This window comes from Macrotis lagotis, chromosome 1 (assembly GCF_037893015.1).
Source record: "Macrotis lagotis isolate mMagLag1 chromosome 1, bilby.v1.9.chrom.fasta, whole genome shotgun sequence".
In the NCBI taxonomy this organism is placed as follows: domain Eukaryota; kingdom Metazoa; phylum Chordata; class Mammalia; order Peramelemorphia; family Peramelidae; genus Macrotis; species Macrotis lagotis.
In genome coordinates this window covers 155053974-155075098 of record NC_133658.1, presented here as the reverse complement: position 1 = coordinate 155075098, position 21125 = coordinate 155053974, and the positions used below count along the sequence as shown (strand labels likewise).

The 21125-nt window shown below is 32.7% G+C and overlaps 1 protein-coding gene across 7 annotated transcripts in view; it reads left to right on the top strand.

Moving 5' to 3' along the window:
* Positions 1 to 21125, top strand: part of HMBOX1 (homeobox containing 1) — a 275712-nt gene that overhangs the window by 187838 nt on the left and 66749 nt on the right. For all 7 annotated transcript variants that reach the window (XM_074209195.1, XM_074209193.1, XM_074209192.1 and 4 more), the window contains one exon: positions 8550 to 8703. In XM_074209195.1, coding sequence (XP_074065296.1) covers positions 8550 to 8703 — 154 coding nt within the window. The remainder of the gene's footprint in view (positions 1 to 8549; positions 8704 to 21125) is intronic.

Below are 21125 nucleotides of genomic sequence, written 5' to 3'. Positions count from 1 at the left end.
AAGAGCTCCTAATCTACCAGAGATACTCAAAACACAAGCATAGAAGACAGTGTCAAAGAATAAGGATGAGACACAAGCCCAACATGAATTCCTAGAAAAATTGACGGTTTTTTGGTGATTTTGAAAACCAAATAAGAGTGGTCGTGGGAAAAAATGGAAAAGAAATGACAGGTATGCAAGATTATTAAAAGAGAATTAATGGATTGTTAAAAGGGATACAAAACATTATTGATGAAAAAATTACTTAAAAATAAGAATTGGCTAGTTAGAAGCTATTGACTCCTAGATATCAAGAAAGAATAAAAACAAAATCAAAAGACAGGGAGGAAATATTTCAAAGAAAAAAAGCCATTGACCTAGAGAATAGATTGAGAAATAAATCAAGAACCATTGGACTATGTGAAAGCCATGAACAAGAAAAGGTTCAAGATATCATATTTTAAAGGTTAATTTTTCAGATATCTAAAAGGCAGAAGGCAAAGTAGGAACTAAAAGAAAATACTGGTCAGCTACTGAACAAAAGCTCAAAATGTAGTCTCTTTGGAATATTATAGCCAGAATTCAGAACTCCAGAATTATATAAGTTTTTGTATCTACCACTTAAAAGGAACACGGGGTTTAGAATGTGGTATTCTAGAAGGCAAAGGGTCCAAGATACAACCAAAAATAATCTACCCATCAAAAAACGGAGTATAATTCTAATTGAGAGAAAATGAATATTTAATGAAATAGAGGGCTTTAAGCATTGATGAAAAGTCCAGAGCTGAATAGAAAAGTTGATATTTGAGCACAGGACTTAAAAAAAAGTATAAAAAGTTAAACATAAGAGAACATCAGTCATTCATAGTCCTAATTAACAGTGGTTTGGCATTTTTTAGCTTCCATTTTTCTAAGATTAATATAATTAAGCAATCACTGATTTGAATATCTTGAGATTAAATGGTTTCCCTTGAACAGTAGGAATGTCTCAGGAGGAAAAGTCTAGTCTATTCATTTAAACTTGAAATCATATAGTTCCTGTAGCTAGCCATATGAAACAAGGAACCTTTCCTTTCACATTTTGAAAAATGGAGGTGCCATACTGTACCTCTTTTAAGAGGTACTTTTAATCTTTCTACAAGGAATAAGTTAAGAACTTAATAGAATTTTGGAGCAGTTAAATATGATAGATGTATAGCTGTTACTGAGTAGAAATCAAAAGATTTTCATGACACATTAAAAAAAACTGACCATGTGCTAGAACATAAAAAGCCTCATAAATGCAGAAAAATAAATATTAAACACATTCTTTATTGACTACAGCACAATAAAAATTTTAATCAACAAAAGCTTTTGAAAAAGGGAGCCAGGTCACCAGGTCAAGTCAGGGTGGGCAGCTCTCCACCGCTTCTTGAGAGAAAGAACCAAATTGGAGATAGTTCTGATCATTCTAAAAGTTCTATGGGACAGACACCTAGGCTGATAAATAAAAGTGTCCAATGTGGAAAGAGGCTAAGAAGCTCTGAGACTTAACCTCCAAGGAAACCTTAATCAGATGGGAGGGAGTCAGAAAGAGAAAGAAAAAAAACTGAAATTCATAAAAATTTAAGAGAGGGAAACTCAGGCTTTGAACATAAAAAAAATAGGAAAAAGTTACAACTGAGCTATTAAACAGGTTCAGGCATCTGAATAAATATGGCAAGCCGAAAGAAAATGATCACTTGATAAAACAGAACTCTGTGGAATTTGAGAACATGGAACCACACGTGCTGTATCTGAAAATTTCAAAAGAATGAGAATTTTGATAACAAAATGTGTGACCTATACAGAAAAGATAGGCAGAAGAAAAACTGAACTGCAATGGCAAGTGTCTCACCAAAGAAATAAAAACAGGTACAATGAATTGGGATTGCAAATGCATAGAAGTGAAGGACAGGCTAAGATCAAAAGCAAAAAATAATAATAGCATTAAAAGCAAAATATAGAGAGATCTCAAATTCAGAATGTATAGCTACATAAGAATCATAGGGCTAAAAAAAAAGATAGGGCTAGAAGAACACTAACAGACAAAAAAAAATACATAACACCATAATAAAAGAAATGGAAAAAAGTTCTAGTAAGTACTAGAACTTCTGAACATAGAAAATGAAGGGTCTATTGAAGAAGATTAATTTTAATTCAGTAAACATTTATTAAGCATATATATTATGTTCCAGGCACTGTTCTAAGCATTGGGGGAAAAAATAAGAAAAAGAAAATGAATCCCTGCCCTTTAGGAGCTCCCAGTTTATTAGAGGAGAAACACATATAAAAAGAAGTTTTAACAGCTGTCTGGGAGGGTGGAGGTAGATGGAAAGAGAGTGAGCTAGAAAGTCCAAATCCTGCCCTCTCTAAAGGAAAGCTTGGAGAAGAGTTTAGTGCTCTACCCTGGAGCCCAGAGGGGAGAGGAGACTAAGGGAGGTCAAAAGGTGTGGAGTATCTAAGGCCGAGTTAGCTGCTTGGTTTTGAGAATTCACTGATAACCTGCGGTGGGGGTGGGAGTGGGACTTTAAAATTCAAGACATAGTTAAAGTTCGTAATTCAGTTTAGAAACAATAAGTTTCTGTGATGGAGAAAAAGTGATCTAAATGATGTTTTCTGAAACACAGTTCGAACTCCCTGCAAATCTGAGCTTCAACAAAAAGGAGAAAGATGTCCTCCTGATATAATACAAGAGTTTGAAACATTTTTATAGAAAAAATAACACTAAAGTGATTATATATACATCTCAAGCACCCCAAACAATAGACATGAAAGAGAAGTGAGTAAACATAGCAGGCAAGTACAAAGATAGTTAAAGAGCTAAAAGCAGAAAGACCAGTAAGAAACATATACACAAGCAAACAGGAGTAAATGTAGTATCTGATAAAGATAACCTATAAAGATAAACACCTTTAGGTGAATCATTTCTTTTTTTTTTTTTTTTTTGTGGGACTGCATTACACCATAGGAGTATACATGAAAGAGAGAAGGTAAAAGGAACTTGGTGAAAGAAATGAAGACCTTAAGTTTTTGGAGATTAAAAAGTTTACTTGTTCTTCATTGGAAGTTGGGGAGAAAAACCAAATTCCCAGTGTCAAACAAATGACACAGCAAAAGAAACTAGATGAAGGTATTAGAAACTATTTGGCCAATAACATAAATGATTTAATTGATGTATTTCAAAATATATTATGTTCATATTAACAAGAAATGGAAATTCAAATAATACCCTCAGGATAAAAGAAATTGAATAGCTGTAACTGAACTCCATAGAATAAAAGTCTAAGACAAGATGGATTTACAAATAAATTCTATCAAATGTTTAAAAAAATTCTAATATTACATAAGCTGTTTATAAAAATAAGAATATAAAAGATACATCCAAATAACTTTTATTGCCTAGTTCTGATTTAGTAACCAGAAATAAAAGCAGAGAAAGTAAACTATAGTCCACTATCCCTAATAAATTTTAGCAAAAAATTGTGAATAGGGGCAGTTAGGGTGGCTCAGTGGATAGAGCACCAGTCCTGGAGTCAGGAGTACCTGAGTTCAAATGCAGCCTCAGACACTTAATAATTACCTAGCTGTGTGGCCTTGGGCAAGCCACTTAACCCCATTGCCTTGCAAAAACAAAAACAAAAAAATTTGAATAAAATATTTTTATATCAGAAACAGCAACATGTAAGATTATACACTCCATCACTTGGATATACTTCTACTAGGAATATAAATTTGGGTCCAGTGTTCAAAAAATTTTAATGGAACATATTAATAGCCAAAAAACCTACAATAATCAATTTAAATATGATTATATCAGTAGATTAAAAAAAGCTTTAACCATTTTTGTTTAAAGCAAACAGTAAAAAAGTAGGAATAAATAGATCTTTACTTAATATGGTAGACATTATTTATCTAATTCCCAAAAGCTTACATGATCTGTAGTGAATGGAGAGATGTTAGAGGTCTTTGCATTAAAATAAGATCAGAAAGCAAAGATGCCCATTACCACTGCAATTGTTTAATATAGTTGAAATGCTAACCATAGCAACAGGGCATGAAAAAAAAATTGAAGGAAAAAACATAAGAAGAAACATCAATTTTTTCTAGATCATATGCTGGTCTATTTTAGAAAACTTTAAAAATTTCAACAAAAAAAGTTAATTGAAATAGTAACCTTAAACAAAGCAGAATATAAAATAAACCCACACAAATAATCAATCTTTCTATATATTGTCAACACAAGTCAACAGAAAGAGACAGAAAATAAATACCATTCAAATAACTATCAAATAAGCATTAAATAATATTTGGGATTCTACTTACCCAGAACACACTGGAATTATATAAATGCTATTGCAAAATGATCTGCCTTAAAAAACTGGAGAAAAATTCATTAAGACTGGTCTAGGGACAGCTAGGTGGCGCAGTGGATAAAGCACTGGCCCTGGAGTCAGGAGTACGTGGGTTCAAATCTGGGCTCAGACACTTAATAATTACCTAGCTGTGTGGCCTTGGGCAAGCCACTTAACCCCATTTGCCTTGCGAAATCCTAAAAAAAAAAAAAAAAAAAAAAAAGACTGGTCTAGACCAATAAAATAAAAATGATATGACATAAGTTAGTTTGATTATTTGTTACCATACCGATCAAACTCCCAAAAGATTACATTATAGAATAAAGGAGGGAAATAGTAAAATTTTTCTAGAGGAATAAAAAATCAATGATCTCAAAAGTTTTTTTTTATTTTTTAATGGTGAAGAAGGGACACTTACAGTACCACAATGCAGGTTATTGTCAGGGAGGTAAAAGAAACCATACAGGGATATCCTAAAGGTCTAAATTAAGTACTTTAGAATTGTTTGTGCATCATGAGAGATACTGGCACAGGACTGCCCAGCATGGCGTGCCCTCATCAGAGAGAGTGTTGTACTCTGAGCAAGGCAGAATTGAAACAGCTCAAAGGAAAGTGAGATGTGTAAGTTTAGAGTATCCATCCCATGTGTCCACATGAACTATTTGTGCCTTTCAAGCCCGTATTGTTCTGAGCAGCCCATCAGACACACTGTAATTCATCTCTAACATAGTGGTGTCATTTTGGTTTTTTACAATAACAGGACAAGAATCAACTTACAAGCTATTGAACAAAGCAGTAAAATTAATAGTACAGTTTAAAGATACTATTTAGGAAAGCAAAAGAGCATAGTAGCATTGTGTTTGATAAACTCGTAGACCTTAGTTACAGATGTAATGTCTTTAAAAATTCCTGGTAGAATTTTAGAACAGTTTGGCTGGAAATTGAATTTAGATAAAGAACTCAAACCATATAATAAAATCTCCAAATGAACACAGGACTTAGGTAACCCTTTAGAACTGGTATTGTAGATACAGTGATAAACATGTAATCAGGAATACTGAATTTAAATCTTAACTCAGAAATTCACATATATTTAATTCTAAGCATGTCACTTAATCTTTCTCAGCATTGGTTTCTTCTATAAAATGGGGATAATAATACTGTTTATTCCAAAGGATTATTGTGAGGTTCTAACAGGATAACATATATGAAATGCTTTGCAAATCTTAAAAAGTGCTACTTAAATTCTTCCTTTTGTTAATATTGTAATTATTATTAATGGATAGCAGAGTTCTGGACCAAACAAGGAATAAAGATAGACTGTCCAGGAGATAAAATGTACAATTTTGATTATATATATCTCTCCACCATGCTAGGCCCATTGAGATTAATTCACAAAACATTTGTTGCAGTTTGTAAAAGGCACATTGTTCCCCATTGACTATATAAGATAAAATAATCCTGCTTTCTAGTTTACATGACTCTGGTGGCACAGTAATTAACTTCTCAGGTACTTCACATTTTAGATAAAGCATACATATATACACATGTATGTATGTATGTATGTATGTGGAAAGAAATGTACCTATACTTAATTACATACCAAATTGCACAGTAAAGTATATTTCATTCAATCACTGAGCACAATAGTGGACTTTGACTCAGGAATACCACTGCTAGGCCATGCCCAAAAGAAATCAAACAAAAAGGAATAGGTTCTTTCATGTTCAATACATATGTATGTGTGTGTATATATATATATATATATATATATATATATATATATATATATATATATATATATATATTATATATAGCAACTCTATGGTAGCAAAATAATTAGAAACTAAGAGGATGCCAAAAGTAATTGAGAAAAGTCTGATTAAGTTGTGGTATATGAATGTGATAATTCTGTTGTGTTGTAAGAAATGAAGAAAAAGATGATTTCATAAAGAAAAAAAAGACTAGAAAGTGATTTAAGCAGAACCAGCATAACAATTTATAGAATAACATCATTGAAAAACTGAATAGTTTTAAAGATTGTATATAACATCATCAAGTAAATTTATTTTGCTTGATACATATTTATCACAAGAATTTTATTTTTTTTAACTTTTTTTACTTATTTTAACTTGTATTTTTAACTTTGTAAACTTCTATTACAAGAAGTTTATTGGGCGGCTAGGTGGCACAGTGGATAAAGCACTGGCCCTGGAGTCAGGAGTACTTGGGTTCAAATCCGGTCTCAGACACTTAATAATTACCACTGTGTGTCCTTGGGCAAGCCACTTAACCCCATTTGCCTGGCAAAAAACCTAAAAACAAAACAAAACAAGAAGTTTATTTTTCTTTTTTCCAAGTGTTTGGAGAGTTGGAGAAAGAAAAAACAGATTTCTGTTAACTTTTAAAAATTAGAAAAATATGGAGGGGGTAAAGTGTAGTTTGAGGTTATTATACTTTTAAATGAAGTTCAGTAGTATTTATTGGTTTTTTAAAACTGGTTTACTTTTTTACAAGAGCCCTCACAAGGTGAGAGTAATTTTTAAATATAATTTGAAAATAAAGCATATTAACATTTATAAAAATACATTTTAATAAATGAGAATTTTTTAAAGCATCTAATATGTTCCAGACGATGTGTTATGCACTGGAAATACAAGTACCAAGACAGAAATGATTCCTACTCATCCCATGCTTTCATTCTTTTTTTTCCCCCCCTTCTCTCTCTCTTTTTTTTTTGCAAGGCAATAGGGTTAAGTAACTTCCCTGAGATCACACATCTAGGTAATTATTAAGTGTCAGAGGCCATATTTGAACTCAGATCCTCCTGACTCCAGGGTTGGTGCTCTACTCACTGTGCCACCTAGCTGCCACATTCTAAGAGAAGTATACAAATAAATAACAAATTCAAACTATTTAATAAAAAAGATTAATCTGACGGTGAAAAATTTGAAGCATTACTTTTAAAAAATACATATGTATGTATGTGTGTGTGTGTGTGTATATATATATATATATATATATATATATATATATATATATATATATATATAGTGTTAGTATTAGAAATTTGGTCAGCAAAGTGCTGATTAGTGGTTCAATCAAACCTCATTGAATGAATTGTCAAGATGACTTGTAATTAGTATATCAAATGTTTATATGTCTGCTAAAGTACTTGACATTTAAATACAGCTTATGCTCATTTAGTTAGCAATGTCTCAGAAGAAAGGATTTGCCAAGTAAAAAATGCCCCCTTCCTGTTGCACTTTCTTTAAAAAATGGAGTCTATATTCATGGCATTTTATTACTTAAGAAAAAATATCTGAAGAGGGAAATGAAGGATTCCAACAGGAAAAATTTGGAGTAATCCTGCATTACTTCATGGAATTTCCATAAACTGTTTTTTACTATTCCTCCTAATAACATAGTTAGATAAAATAATAATTTTTTACTAAGGAAAATGTTCAGTAGGGGGAAAAAATCAGAATTCTTAATTCTCAGTCTCTAAGTTAAAATCTGAGCCCATTCTATAACTCCAGAAGAAGCAAATTATGTAAATTAACTCCAAAATTTACTTAATTTACAATATTCTTATATTCCAGTCCTGTTAAAAAATGTGGAGGAATCTTGATTGGTTTTGCCCAAGAGAGAGTCTAAGATTTTTTCCTGCTCTCTGAAAAAGGTGAAGGAAATTCCCTACCAAAATATGAATATCTTAATCTTAAAATTATATTATTTAGGGGCAGGTAGGTGGTGTAGTGGATAAAGCACCAGCCCTGGAGTCAGGAGTACCTGGGTTCAAATCCGGTCTCAGTCACTTAATAATTACCTAGCTGTGTGGCCTTGGGCAAACCACTTTTTTGCCTTGAAAAAAAAAAAACCTAAAAAAATTATTTAAATAAAATTAAAGAGGAATGTCAGAATTCTCCTGTGTAAAATGGCAATAATAGCATTTATTTTATAGAATGGTCATGAGAATCAAGTGAGATGATATGTGGTAAGTACTTTGTGATTTTAAAAGTCTAAATAAATGTATTATCAGAAGAGCATATGTTAATGACTGGAGCTTGAAATGAAAGGATAGGACAGAATCATATGGCATATTTATTCATGGTTTAATTACATGGCATAGTTTTCTTAGCATTTGTAAGAACTAAAGAATCTTCATTCTGTTAAGAAATATTGTTGGTATTTTAGGTGCTACTCTAAGTATGAGGCCTGCTCCCATTCCAATAGAAGACCCTGAGTGGAGACAGACACCTCCCCCAGTCACTGCAACATCTGGCACCTTCAGATTACGGCGAGGTAGCCGATTTACTTGGAGAAAAGAATGCCTGGCTGTCATGGAAAGGTACATTTATTCTCTTCTTAACAATTGTATGTGTGAGATATTTCCTAAACTTAGAAGAAAAATGACTAAAAGCAAAAAAATATTTTGTCTAGAATCCAACAAGTACAATTTTTTTAAGATTATTCATTGGTTTCCAGATAAATTCAATTTTAAAAATATTTTAGTGTTGTAGGTATTATCATTTTAAAGCTGAATTTTATATGACCCTTACATTGAATGTTTTCACAGATGAGTAATTGTATTTGCATTCTTGGAATCCAGATGACAATTTATTTACTTAATTTTTATTCTATTTTTATGAACTCCTTTTGGTTCTTGTCTAGGTGTTTTCTTCCAGTCTGTGTCAAACTTTAAACTGAATTCTAGAGTATTATTTACTGATAATATCTTCATTTTTATAGTCCCTTGCTCTTATTGATAATACATTAATATTTGTCTCTCTGTGAGATCATTTATAAAGAACATATTGTAATCCTTTGGAATGAAAATTCTCTTTTGGAGAAAAGTATCATCTTTTTTCCAGCTTATATTTCTTACTTCTTTCACTTCCACCTTTGTCTCTTCAAGAAAGAATTCTCTTATTAAATCCTACTTATCCCTTCAGTGCCAGTGTATTTAGATAATTTTATAATATTTTTACCAGTTTGTTGTTTTTTAAATGTTCTTATGTCATTTTTTAAAATTTGTTTTCTTGCTAGATAGCCTGTAAATTCATTGAGAACAGGAGTCATGTCTTTTATATTTTTTTACATATCAATTAATTAATAAATATTTATTGTGTTTATATGTGGTGGGCACTGAAGATACAAAGACAAAAAATAAATTATTTCCCACTTTCAAGAGGGACTGCCTAGTATTGTTCCTCCTTATTGAGTACTCTGCATAAAATAATCCTTGAATATTTACTGAATCATCAAAAAAAAAGTCAGATTTTCAAGTTTAGGCTCTCTGGCTAGTAGAATCAGTAAATTTAAAGAATTAATTTTAACAAGCTTTCTTTTAAACAAATTTTCTTTTAAAAGTACTGAAATATGGATTAAATGGAATTTATATAGTATTATAAATAAGTAAAATATGACTACCAAGTAGATTTGTATATATTAAGAATATTTCAATAAAAATATATGTGATTTAAATATGAAGCTATTATGGATAGGAATATAATTATATGTACTTTGGGGTTGGAATTAGAATTGTGTTTTCACTGAATGAAATATGTGTAAAAATATAGGACTTAAAAAATAGCAGATTTGTATCCAAATTTCAGACTTTTAAATGGATAATAGTAAATGTTTACTGAGATGCAGAGATATTGAATGTGAGAACCACCAACTTCTTTCACCATAGTCACAGACTGTAGAATTGTCAAGGACTCTATTGGTCATCAAGCCCTGCTATAATAGCCAACAGTTGCTCATCCAGTATATTCTTGAAGACCTTCAGTGAACAAGAATCCACTGTCTCTTGAGGTAGCCCATTCCATATTTGTACAACTTTAATTTTTAGAAAGTGGTTTCATCTTGCTAACTTGAATTCATTATTCCTGGGTTTTTTTTCCCCTCTTGGGCCATAGATCAATATCCTTTTAGTATGACAACTCTTCAAAAAACTCAAAAACATCTTGATGATGAGGTAAGGGGATGAAATACTTCACTAAAAAAGTATATTCTGAGTGAAGAGGAAATAAATATAAGAATCCTGTCATCACTCATTCAGTCTCATAATTGAAAGGGACTGCATTGGCTAACTAGTTTCAACCCTGTTACTTGTAAACATCTACAGTAAGGAGGAACTACGTAATCCAATCTTGGACAACTCTAGTTGTTAAAAAGTAGTTTTTCCTAATGTCAAGACCAAGTTTATCTTTTTACAACTCCTACCCATTTCTTCTGATTCTGCCCTCTGGGTCAAAGAGAATTAGGCTTAATTCTTCCATTGCAAGCTTTCAAATACTTATAGTCATCTGCTGCATCTCCCCTGGGTCTTTTCTTTTCCAGTCAAAAAATCCCCTAATTTTTCATTTCTGGATATTCTCTGTTGTTAATGTCACTCTTAAATTATTAATGCTTCAGTTTGAACCCAGTACTATACATGTGACCTAATCAGAATAGAGTATAAAAAGAGAATTGGACATGAAACTGCAGATCTCTGCTATAAACAACTTACTTTTCTTTTTAATGTCTAATAGTCAACTTATAATTTTCAAATTGCCCTTCTATTCAGTGTTCTAATTTCTGCCTTTCCTTCCTTTTTCATAATTACATTTTACACACACACACACATACATACACACAAACATACACATATGTGTGCTCATAATTGCCCTCCCCTCCTTTTCTTGAAACCCCATACAAATTTCCATTTAATGTAACACTATGCCCTCACTGCTTGCCTTGGTAAAAAGGAAAACAAAGCATATTTAATAAATGTGTAATAGAATATCAAACTCTCATATTGGTATATAACAAAGGTATCTTTTTTTGCGTAGTCATGACATTTCTTATGGAAAGGTAGGCCCTGGAGTCAGGAGTACCTGAGTACAAATCCGGCCTCAGACACTTAATAATTACCTAGCTGTGTGGCCTTGGGCAAGCCACTTAACCCCATTTACCTTACAAAAAAAAAAAAACCCTAAAAAAAAGCTATACACAATTTACTGTCTTTGGAACATTAGTTTAATTATCAATTCATTAATATTTTTCTTTCATTTTTGTTAATCTCTTATTTGATTTTCAGAATTTCTACTTTAATATTTATTTATTTAATATTTTTAGGGGGGGGGGTTTTTTGCAAGGCAAATGGGGTTAAGTGGCTTGCCCAAGGCCACACAGCTAGGTAATTATTAAGTGTCTGAGGCCGGATTTGAACTCAGGTACTCTGACTCCAAAGCCAGTGCTCTATCCACTGTGCTACCTAGCCACCCCTACTTTAATATTTAGTTGAGGTATTTTGATTTGACATTCTTTTGATTATATGCCCATGATTTTTCTATTTTCTCATTTCTTGGTGGCATCCAACTGTTGACTGTTAGATTCAGTCCCTTAGGACTGCTTTAACTGCATTTTATGAATTTTCTTATATTATAATTTTCTTTGATAAAATACTCATTTTTTTCAGTTTCCAATCACCAATTCTTTTTTTTTTTTAACATTTTTTGTTGTTGTTTTTTTTGCAAGGCAGTGGGATTAAGTGGCTTGCCCAAGGCCACTCAGCTAGGTAATTAAGTTTCTGAGGCTGCATTTGAACTCAGGTCCTCCTGACTCCAGGATAGTGCTCTATCTACTGGTACCACTGCCCCCACCAATTCTTTATGATTAAATTATTCAGTCTTTATTTTTTAATTCATTAAAGACTTTGTTGAATCTAAGTTTATTGAAAACACATTATAATCAGTAAATGATGTGTTTAGTATTTCTACTTTACTCCATTCATTTGTGAAGTCATGACTATTCCTTCTTTCCCTGTCCCTACCACTCTAAATGTTTTTTCTGCTTCTGTGTGTTTGTGTGAGTTTGCTAACCTTCCTTTGTCTAGTTTAGATAAAAATGAGATTCGTGAGATGCCCATTCTCCCCATTTCTTCCTCCATATTTGTATACTCTTCATCTCATATACTATTAAATGAGATAATAATCCCCCCCATCCTGCTCCTTTCCTCTGCATTAGAGTCCCCTATCCTTCCCATTTCCTTCTAAGACCATCAGACTGAAACCATCCCAGACTCTCTGCTTGTTATATCTGTGCAAGAACTCCTTTTTTTTTCTCCTATTAGTCATCAGTTATTAGATGCTTAGTATAAGCCAGGCACTATGCTAATTCCTAGAGATACAAAAAGAGGCAAAAGATAGTCCCTGGGAGATTACTATTAGCATATAAACAATTCATCCCTTTTTAATTCCTTCCAGTTAATCAGATAACTGTACCTTTTCAAATTTTTCTTGACTCTTCCATAGGATTCAGATTTAGCTATTCATCAGGAATGCCATTTGAATTATTAAAAGTCTATTTTCTGTCCTGTGATTTTTAGGCTCATACTCATTTTTGCTGAGTAACTTCTTTTGCCTTCCATAATGTCTTATTTTTTTAAAAAATTATTTAAGGCAATGGGGTTGAGTGACTTGAGCAAGGACACACAGCTAGGCAATTATTTTTGTCTGAGTCTGGATTTGAATTCAGGTCCTCCAGACTACTGTGCCACCTAGCTGCCCCCCAGGATGTCCTTTTCAGGTACTGAGTTGTGTGTGACTATTCCTCTTGCTCTTTTGTATTTGAATGTTTTCATTCAATTGTATGTAGTATTTTTTTTTCTTTGACCTAGTATCACTGATTTTCCTTTTAGATTTCATTTGGCCATTTGTTTCAAGAAGTGACTAGTGGATTCTTCCTATTTTCACTTTTGCCCTCTAGTCCTAAAAGATATTGGCAATTTTCATTTATGGTAGCTAAGCTTATCATTATTATTATTATTATTATTATTATTATTATTATTATTATTATATTTAGGTAATCTGAAAATTCTTTTATTAGTTCTTCTGGATTTGTTTTCCAGGACAGTTTTAAAAAATATGTACCTTATATTTTCTTTTGTTATTTAAACATTTTCATTTTATTTCTGTATTTCTTTTTGTGTCATCGAATCATTTTTTTTGTTTATCCTATTTGATTTTCAGAGAGTTGAAAAAGTCTGGGGTAAGATTGATCACCATGTGTTCTTAGATGTTAATTCTCCTTTGCATTCTTTCCCTTTCTTGCCATTCCATATTTTTCTTTTCATTTTTTTCTAGTTTTCATGATCGGATTTTCTTTTACATAAATCTCTCCTTAGACACGTTGGGTTACTCTCTTCTAGTTTTATCCCTTGCACTTCTTTCATTCTAAAATATTTCTTCATGGGGCGGCTAGGTGGCGCAGTGGATAGAGCATTGGCCCTGGAGTCAGGAGTACCTGAGTTCAAATCCGGCCTCAGACACTTAATAATTACCTAGCTGTGTGGCCTTGGGCAAGCCACTTAACCCCATTTGCCTTGCAAAAACCAACCGAATGAATGAATGAATGAATGAATGAATGAATGAATGAATGAATTCTTCATTATGTTCTGCATTGATTTTTTTCTCTACCATTTTTCCAACCTTATCCTTCACAAAATACCCCAGCAAAGTTCTAAAATTTTCTTAAAAGGAACAGTAATTAAGAAATCCAAGAATTAGTTATAAACTCCTTCATCAGTTCCAGGCCTACGTAAAAATATTGCTAAAATCCTGTTAAACATAAGATGGAGACAAGTTAGGGTAGTTGGAAAGTAAAGAGAGAAATAGCCCAAGTATCCAGCATAGGGTTACCCAAGGATTTTATCCCTGATAGGAAACCGGATCAGTCAAGCACCCATTTCAGGATTTCTTGGGTCTGCATTTCCCATGTTTGGCAGATTAGCAACCAGGAAACTGTAGTTCAACCTAGTATTCAAGATAACATATTTTTGAGCCAAAATAGGAAACAGTGGCCTAAAATTCTTGAAGAAAGTTACGTCTAGTCTTAAACAGCAAACTCAGAATCAAGTAGGGTTTCCAAAGATCATCCAAGAGTATGGGAGTAAAGCTTCACTCAACATTCCCTTTGGTAACCAGTGTTGCAAATAGAAATGAATAAACAAATGAACAAAAAACTCACAATAGAGTGACACAGGTGTTTATTCTTTGCTGAATAGTATTTCAATATTATGCAAATTTTTGATCTTATGTCAGAATAAAAATTCTTTCCATTTTCATTATTATTTAAAAAATAAAACATTTTGTTAAACTATTCCTAAAATCCATTTGTGATTAAAATTAGTATACTTCTTAATTTCTGTATAAATCTTCCAAGTAAAAGAGAGACAGCCTTGAGTGGGATGGATTTAGAGAAAGCCGTAAGGACTTGCATGAACTAATGCAGAATAAAGGGTGCTGAATCAGAATGATAGTTTATACAGTGACTGCAGCATTGTAAAACAAAACAATTATGAAAGACTTAGGAATTCTCATCAGTACAGTGATCAGTCTGGATTCTAAAAACCTACTGTTAAATCATATTTTCCATCTCTTGACAAAGACATGATGGATCAGAGATGGAGAGTATGTAACATATGTATATGCATATATACATACACACCTATATACATATAGGTATATGTGCACATCTCTGTATGTACACGTATATGTTTTTTTCCAGACATGATCAGTACATCATCTTGGGGGTGGGGGAGAGAATGAGAATGAGTTATGGGAGAATGGGCAGTAATGATAATGATCTGTCCTTCATTCTCAAAGAAGGTACAAGGGAGGGCACAAGCACATGAATTGGATTTGGGGTGGGGAGGCTGTGTTAAGTGACCAACCTTGCTTTCTCCTTCATAGTCATCTGGGTCCAGTGGCCAGATGGGAATCAGAGTGACTGGAGATGGCCCTGCATATGAGGCAGAGTTAAGTGACTTGCCCAAGGTCATACAGCTAATGATTATTAAGTATCTGAGTATCTATTCTGCTCTATTCAGTGCACCGTTAAGTGCCTGAAGTTGAGTCTACCACTGACTCCAAGGCCAGTGCTCCATACAGTGCACCCTCTAGCAGCCCACTGACAATGATAATAAAAAATGAAGTGAAATATTTTTAAAATACCAGAAGAGAAACAGAGACTAGTAGGGCACTTTTGAAACTACTATATTAAATTTAATACATACTTAAAAACAAGCCAAGGTATATATAATATATATTCATGGTCTCATCTGCAGTCTTCTTTTTCTTTTCAGCTTTGCATAGTAAATGTTCATATTGTTTGATGTTTGCCTAGTTCATAATAAAAATGAAAATTTATCAAAAACAAAAGTATTCCTTTCTTATACTTTTTTGTTGCTTTATTTATATTTTTAATTTATTTTTCTGTAAAAATATGATATAAATAAAATATAAATATATAAAATTATATATAAATATAAAATATATAAAAATAATAGTTTAAATATTGAATACATAAAAATATTGTGATATATTTGGTGATATAAATAAATTATTACGATTTAACTTTTTCTAATGGGAAAAGGTTTTGCCTAACTAAAGGAATCTAATTCTCAACACCAGAAAGATTTGAATTTTTTACTGATTTTGGTATTTGACCTTATCTTCACAGTTTACCCAACTGATGACGGTATATTTTATAATAGTTTAGTAAGCATTCAGATCCTATTATGTAGAAGAGAGTGTGGCTGATTAGAGGAACACAGAATTTTTAAAATGTGGCTTACTCATATTCCCAGTCCACTAAGATAATATTCTGTCCAGGTCAGATAATTCAATTCAGTAATCATTTATTAAGCTCTAGAATCCTTTCCTGACTCTTCCTTCAGGTCACACCTACTTGTCTGGTGACCCTTAAAGAGTCTCTTTTTGGTCTTCTCTCCCTTGGTACTAATCCTACTTGACAATCTCATCTGTTCCCTTGGAGAACATCTCTGTGCAAGTATCTTAGATTTATTTATCTAGTCTTAAACTCTCCTGACTCAGTCTCATGTCAACTGGTTATTGGACATCTCATGGTGGATATCCTAGAAACATGTTCAAGTACTCATTTGGTTTTCCCTTAAATCCTCCCTTTTTCTCAACTTTACAAAACTGAGTTGTTAACCTATGTCATCTTATAACAATGTAAATGGAAAATAACAATAATAAAATCATTGAAAATGAATGTTGCAAAATTATAACTAAACTTGGTCCTAAATAAAATCTTTAAGAAAAAACCTCTTTCTGCTTCTTTGCAGATATGAAGGACCAAGGGTATAGAACAGAGATGTCAAATTCAAGTGGGTCCCCCAGTGATGCCTGAACCAGATTAAAATATAATTGAGAAATATATAACAAAATTAATTAAAATATAGTATAACAGTGTTAATTTGTGATTTTTTAAGTCAGAGCTAGCAGGAAACAATTTTTATGAGTCGAATACCACAAGTATCAAACCAGTGTAGATGTTGATTCATTTTTCTAAAAATCATTTTATCCTTCTCCTTTTTTATTCATTAACATAAAGAATGCTTGCCTGAGAGGGGCATGACAAGGCATTCCATAGAGAGAAATGTAGATCTTGAAAAAGTAAAAGATATCCAAAAAGTTTTAAAAAAATTTTTCCAGAAAATTTGTTTTCAAACAACCATGAGTCATTAGGGTAAACTTTTAAATATAACATAGTAATATTTATCCCTAAATATAAATCTGTAATTTAAACATGCTAAATATATGCTCAATCTATGTTTTGGACAGTATGTGCAAGTCCTGCCACAGAAGTATCCCACGTCTGCCTTAGGTTGTTGCTTGTGTTATATTTATAGATTGAGTGATTGCCCCCAGAGTCACAGAGCTTCTTAACATCAGGTGGAATTTGAATTCATGCGTTCTTCACTCCAAATCCAGAGCTCTTTTCTCTCTACCTTACTGTGTCTTTTAATAGAAGTATACAGTATGTGGACCAGAGGGGCAGAGGAAGATTAACTGTAGTGCAATTTTAAAATTCCTTGGTGATTTTATTAATGGAAAATGTGCCAAACGTTACAGTTATAATACTGAAAATAGGTATTGTCTGAATGTTACATACAGAATTTAGGCTATCGCCAAGAAAACAATTGTCTGATTTTGGAAAATATTTTCCTGAGATTGAAAAAACTTGGGTTTTTGGTTTTTGTTCAAATTCTTCCACTGACTGACTCTAATCTTAGACAAGGTGCCTGCCTATTTTCCAATTCTTCATTTGATCATCTGTTAAATTATTTAATCAGCAAAATTTTATTAATTGCCTCTGATGTGTCAGACACAGTGCAATGCTTTGTATACCAAGACAATAATTAAAAAGATCCTTCCTTCGAGATGTGTGGTTTCTGTCTGGAGTAGAGTCATTATGATCCAATATATAAAAATGCAAAGTAATTTTTGAAAAGGAGGAAGAAGAGGAAGACACTAGTAATAGAAGGATCAAGAAAGGCTTTATGGTTACATAGAGTCAGGAAAAGCAAGGAAATGATGACAGGGTTTTAGGAGGTGAGAAAATAATAAATTCTAGGAATGGGAGAAACCAGTGAAAAGAGAATTAAAGATGTGGGAAATGGCATGCTATATGTATGCAAAAATATTCTAAGAGCAGTTTTTTGTTGTAGCAAAGAATTTTAAACAGTGGACCACTCAATTTGAGAATGATTGAACAGGTTATGGTATATGAATGTAGTAGAATATTGTTTTACTGTAATAAATGACAAAAGTGATGGATTCATAGAAAAACTTTTGTGAACTGATATAAAGTTTGAAGTTGGTAGAACCAAGGGAACTACTTATATAATAACCACATTGAGTGGGGGAAAAAAACTGATTGATGCAAGGCCAATCCTGGCTCATTAATACTGATCATGCCTCCTTATCTTGTGGAGAGGTGATGGGCTATAGATTTAGGATGAGACATACATTTTTTAACCTTTAAAAATACATACATACACACACACACACATATTTGGGTTTAACACATTTACATATTAGTCATTTTGAGTATGAGGTATTAGGACTAAGGGAAAAGAATGAAAACCATGGGATTGGAAGAAAAAAGATAGAAGTTTTTTTGTAAGTGAATATAACAGTGCATTCAGATTATGTGTTTTTTGTTTGTTTTTTGTTTTCTTCTGGAGAAACATACATTTCTAGATGTGGCCATTGAAAAACAAATTTATTTTTCTTGATTATTCTTTGATACAAGGGAAAGCTTAATTGGAGTGGGGATAAATGGTTTATGAGGGAAATTATGATAGTGATGCTGAAAGAAAGGAAGGGAAAATGTCAGTAGAACATTTTAAAATACACAGTAGAGACCATGGGGAGGTTCAGAGGAGGAGCAGAGAAGCAAAGGAATCTTTTTACTACCTTGTTAAATTTAATATATGAAATGGATTTATGATTTCTTATATGAATCATTTTCTCTCTGTGTGTGTGTGTGTGTGTGTGTGTGTGTGTGTGTAGTAATGTCTTTGGATTGATAGTAAATCATAAATCTGGCACTAAGGGACTACTGGGGTGCCTAATGAAAGGCAAACAGGTTGGAAAAAATGGAGCAGGTTAGAGCTGCAATGCTGATTAGTAATGGAATTCCAAGTGTGGCACATCTAGCCTGGATAAGATAGAGGAGACCCCGACTCGCAAAAATATTGCAATGATAATTTAGAATTTGTCTGGGGGAATGACTTGATCAAACTTTTATCTTACAAAAGGCACTTTAACAATTCTGTGATGGGACAGCTAGGTGGTGCAGTGGATAGAGCACCGGCCCTGGAGTCAGGAATACCTGAGTTCAAATCTAGCCTCAGACACTTAATAATTACCTAGCTATGTAGTCTTGGGCAATCTACTTAACCCCATTGCCTTGGTGCAAAAAAACAAAACAAAACAAAAACAATTCTGTGAAGAATGAACTAGACTAGGGAGATTCTTGAAACAGAGTGACCAACAGAGGTCACTCTATTGCAGGTTAAACAAAAGGAAATAAAAGTGTCAACTAGGGTATTAAATTGAAGAAAGGCATTGGGTGCAAGAGATGTTCAGATTTGACAACTGATTGAATATGTGGGGAAAGCAGTGGAGAATAACACCAAAGATGAAAGTTCAGTGACCTGAAGAATGGTAATTCCTCAAAGGAAGCAAAGAAATTCAGAAGAAGACTTGAGCTTTGAAGGGAAAAGAATGTTTTATTTTGGGCATAAAAATTGTGGTATTTCTTGGACTTACAGTGCGGAATGTCCCATAGACAGATAAATATGTCCAAGTACAACTCAGAAGAGAGACTTAAGCTGGATGTATAAGTCTAATAACCATCTTCTTCATTGAAATTATTATTTAAAAAGAAATTATTATTGAATTCAGGTAAGCTATGAGTCATGAAGTGATAGAGTTTAGAGAAGAGTTGAGAGACTAAGACAAAAACTTGATACGTACCTTAGATTATGGATGATCCAACTAGCAAAGACAATGGAGAAGGAACAGTCAGACAGATAGCAGGGTAACCAAGAGAGATATATATCATAAAAATCCAAAGAGAAGCTAATATCCAGGTCTGAGATGTTGGTCAAGTGGCAATTAGGATTATCAGAATCTATATTTCGATTTTGGGAAGACATCTATTTGTACAAATATAAAATTCTAATTTCATTTTTCACTACAATACTAACTTTTCCCATTTGTTCGTCTTAATCTATAATCATAAAAGAATTGAAAGTGCTTAGGGTGGCTAGGTGGTACAGTGGATAGAGCACCAGCCCTGGAGTCAGGAGTTCCTAAATTCATATCTGGCCTCAGACACTTAATAATTGCCTATCTGTAATGGCCTTGGGCAAGCCACTTAACCCACTGCCTTGCAAAAAAAAAAGAAACCTAAAAAAAAATAAAAGTGCTTTAGGGAAATTTTAATCAAATGTCATGACACTTTGGTTTGACATTGAAGGTGTGAGTTCTCTACATTAAGCTTTACTGTACCTTAATCTTCTTCCTCTTTAGACCAGCAGAACTGACCACCTTGCTGTTTTTCACACATGATACATTTCCTGTCTCTGCACCTTGGATATCCTTAGAGAAATACGTTTACTCTCTTTACTTCTGCCTCTTGAAATTCTTTGTTTCCTTCAAAACTCTTCTCAAGGACAACCACATAAATCTTTCTTGATCACCCTATTGTCTTCTTTCCTCCCCAAATTAATTTATTTTATACATATTTTGTTTTTGTTTCTTTGTATCCTCAAAACACAGAGTCTGACTTATAATAAGCCCTTAATAAATGCTTGATTGTCTGCTGAAATCAAGCATACATTAGGGATTGAATCTATTATAGTAGTATTTGTTGTAGGTGCAGATAACTAGAAATAATTTCTCATTGATTTGGAAAGAACTATACAGTTCAATATACTGTAATATTAGTATGATATAAGAAATTATTATATGAATATAGAGAAATATAGGAACCGGGCAAATCTAATATAACCTGATATTAGAGTGAAATAAGCAGAACCAGAAAGACAAAATATAGATTGAACTCCATGTTGTAAATGAAAAGAACAACCAAAAAATTTATCAAAATTAAATGCTGCAAACTTATGGTGAGCAAGTTTGACTACAAAGAAGTATAAGGTAGCTCTACTCAGTTATTTGCAGAGATAGAGTACTATGAGTGTAGTATACAGCATATAATAATATTTGTTTTTTTCCATATATTGGTTTTGCTGAATTTTGTTTTTCTTTTATAATCTTTGCTATAAGGTCTGGATTTAAGAGGAAAATATAACAGGAAATATGGGATTTTCTTAAAAAATCAGTAAAATCCATTTTAAGTAAAATAGGTTGGTGATTCCAAGGAGACAGGGCATCTCTTCAAGAC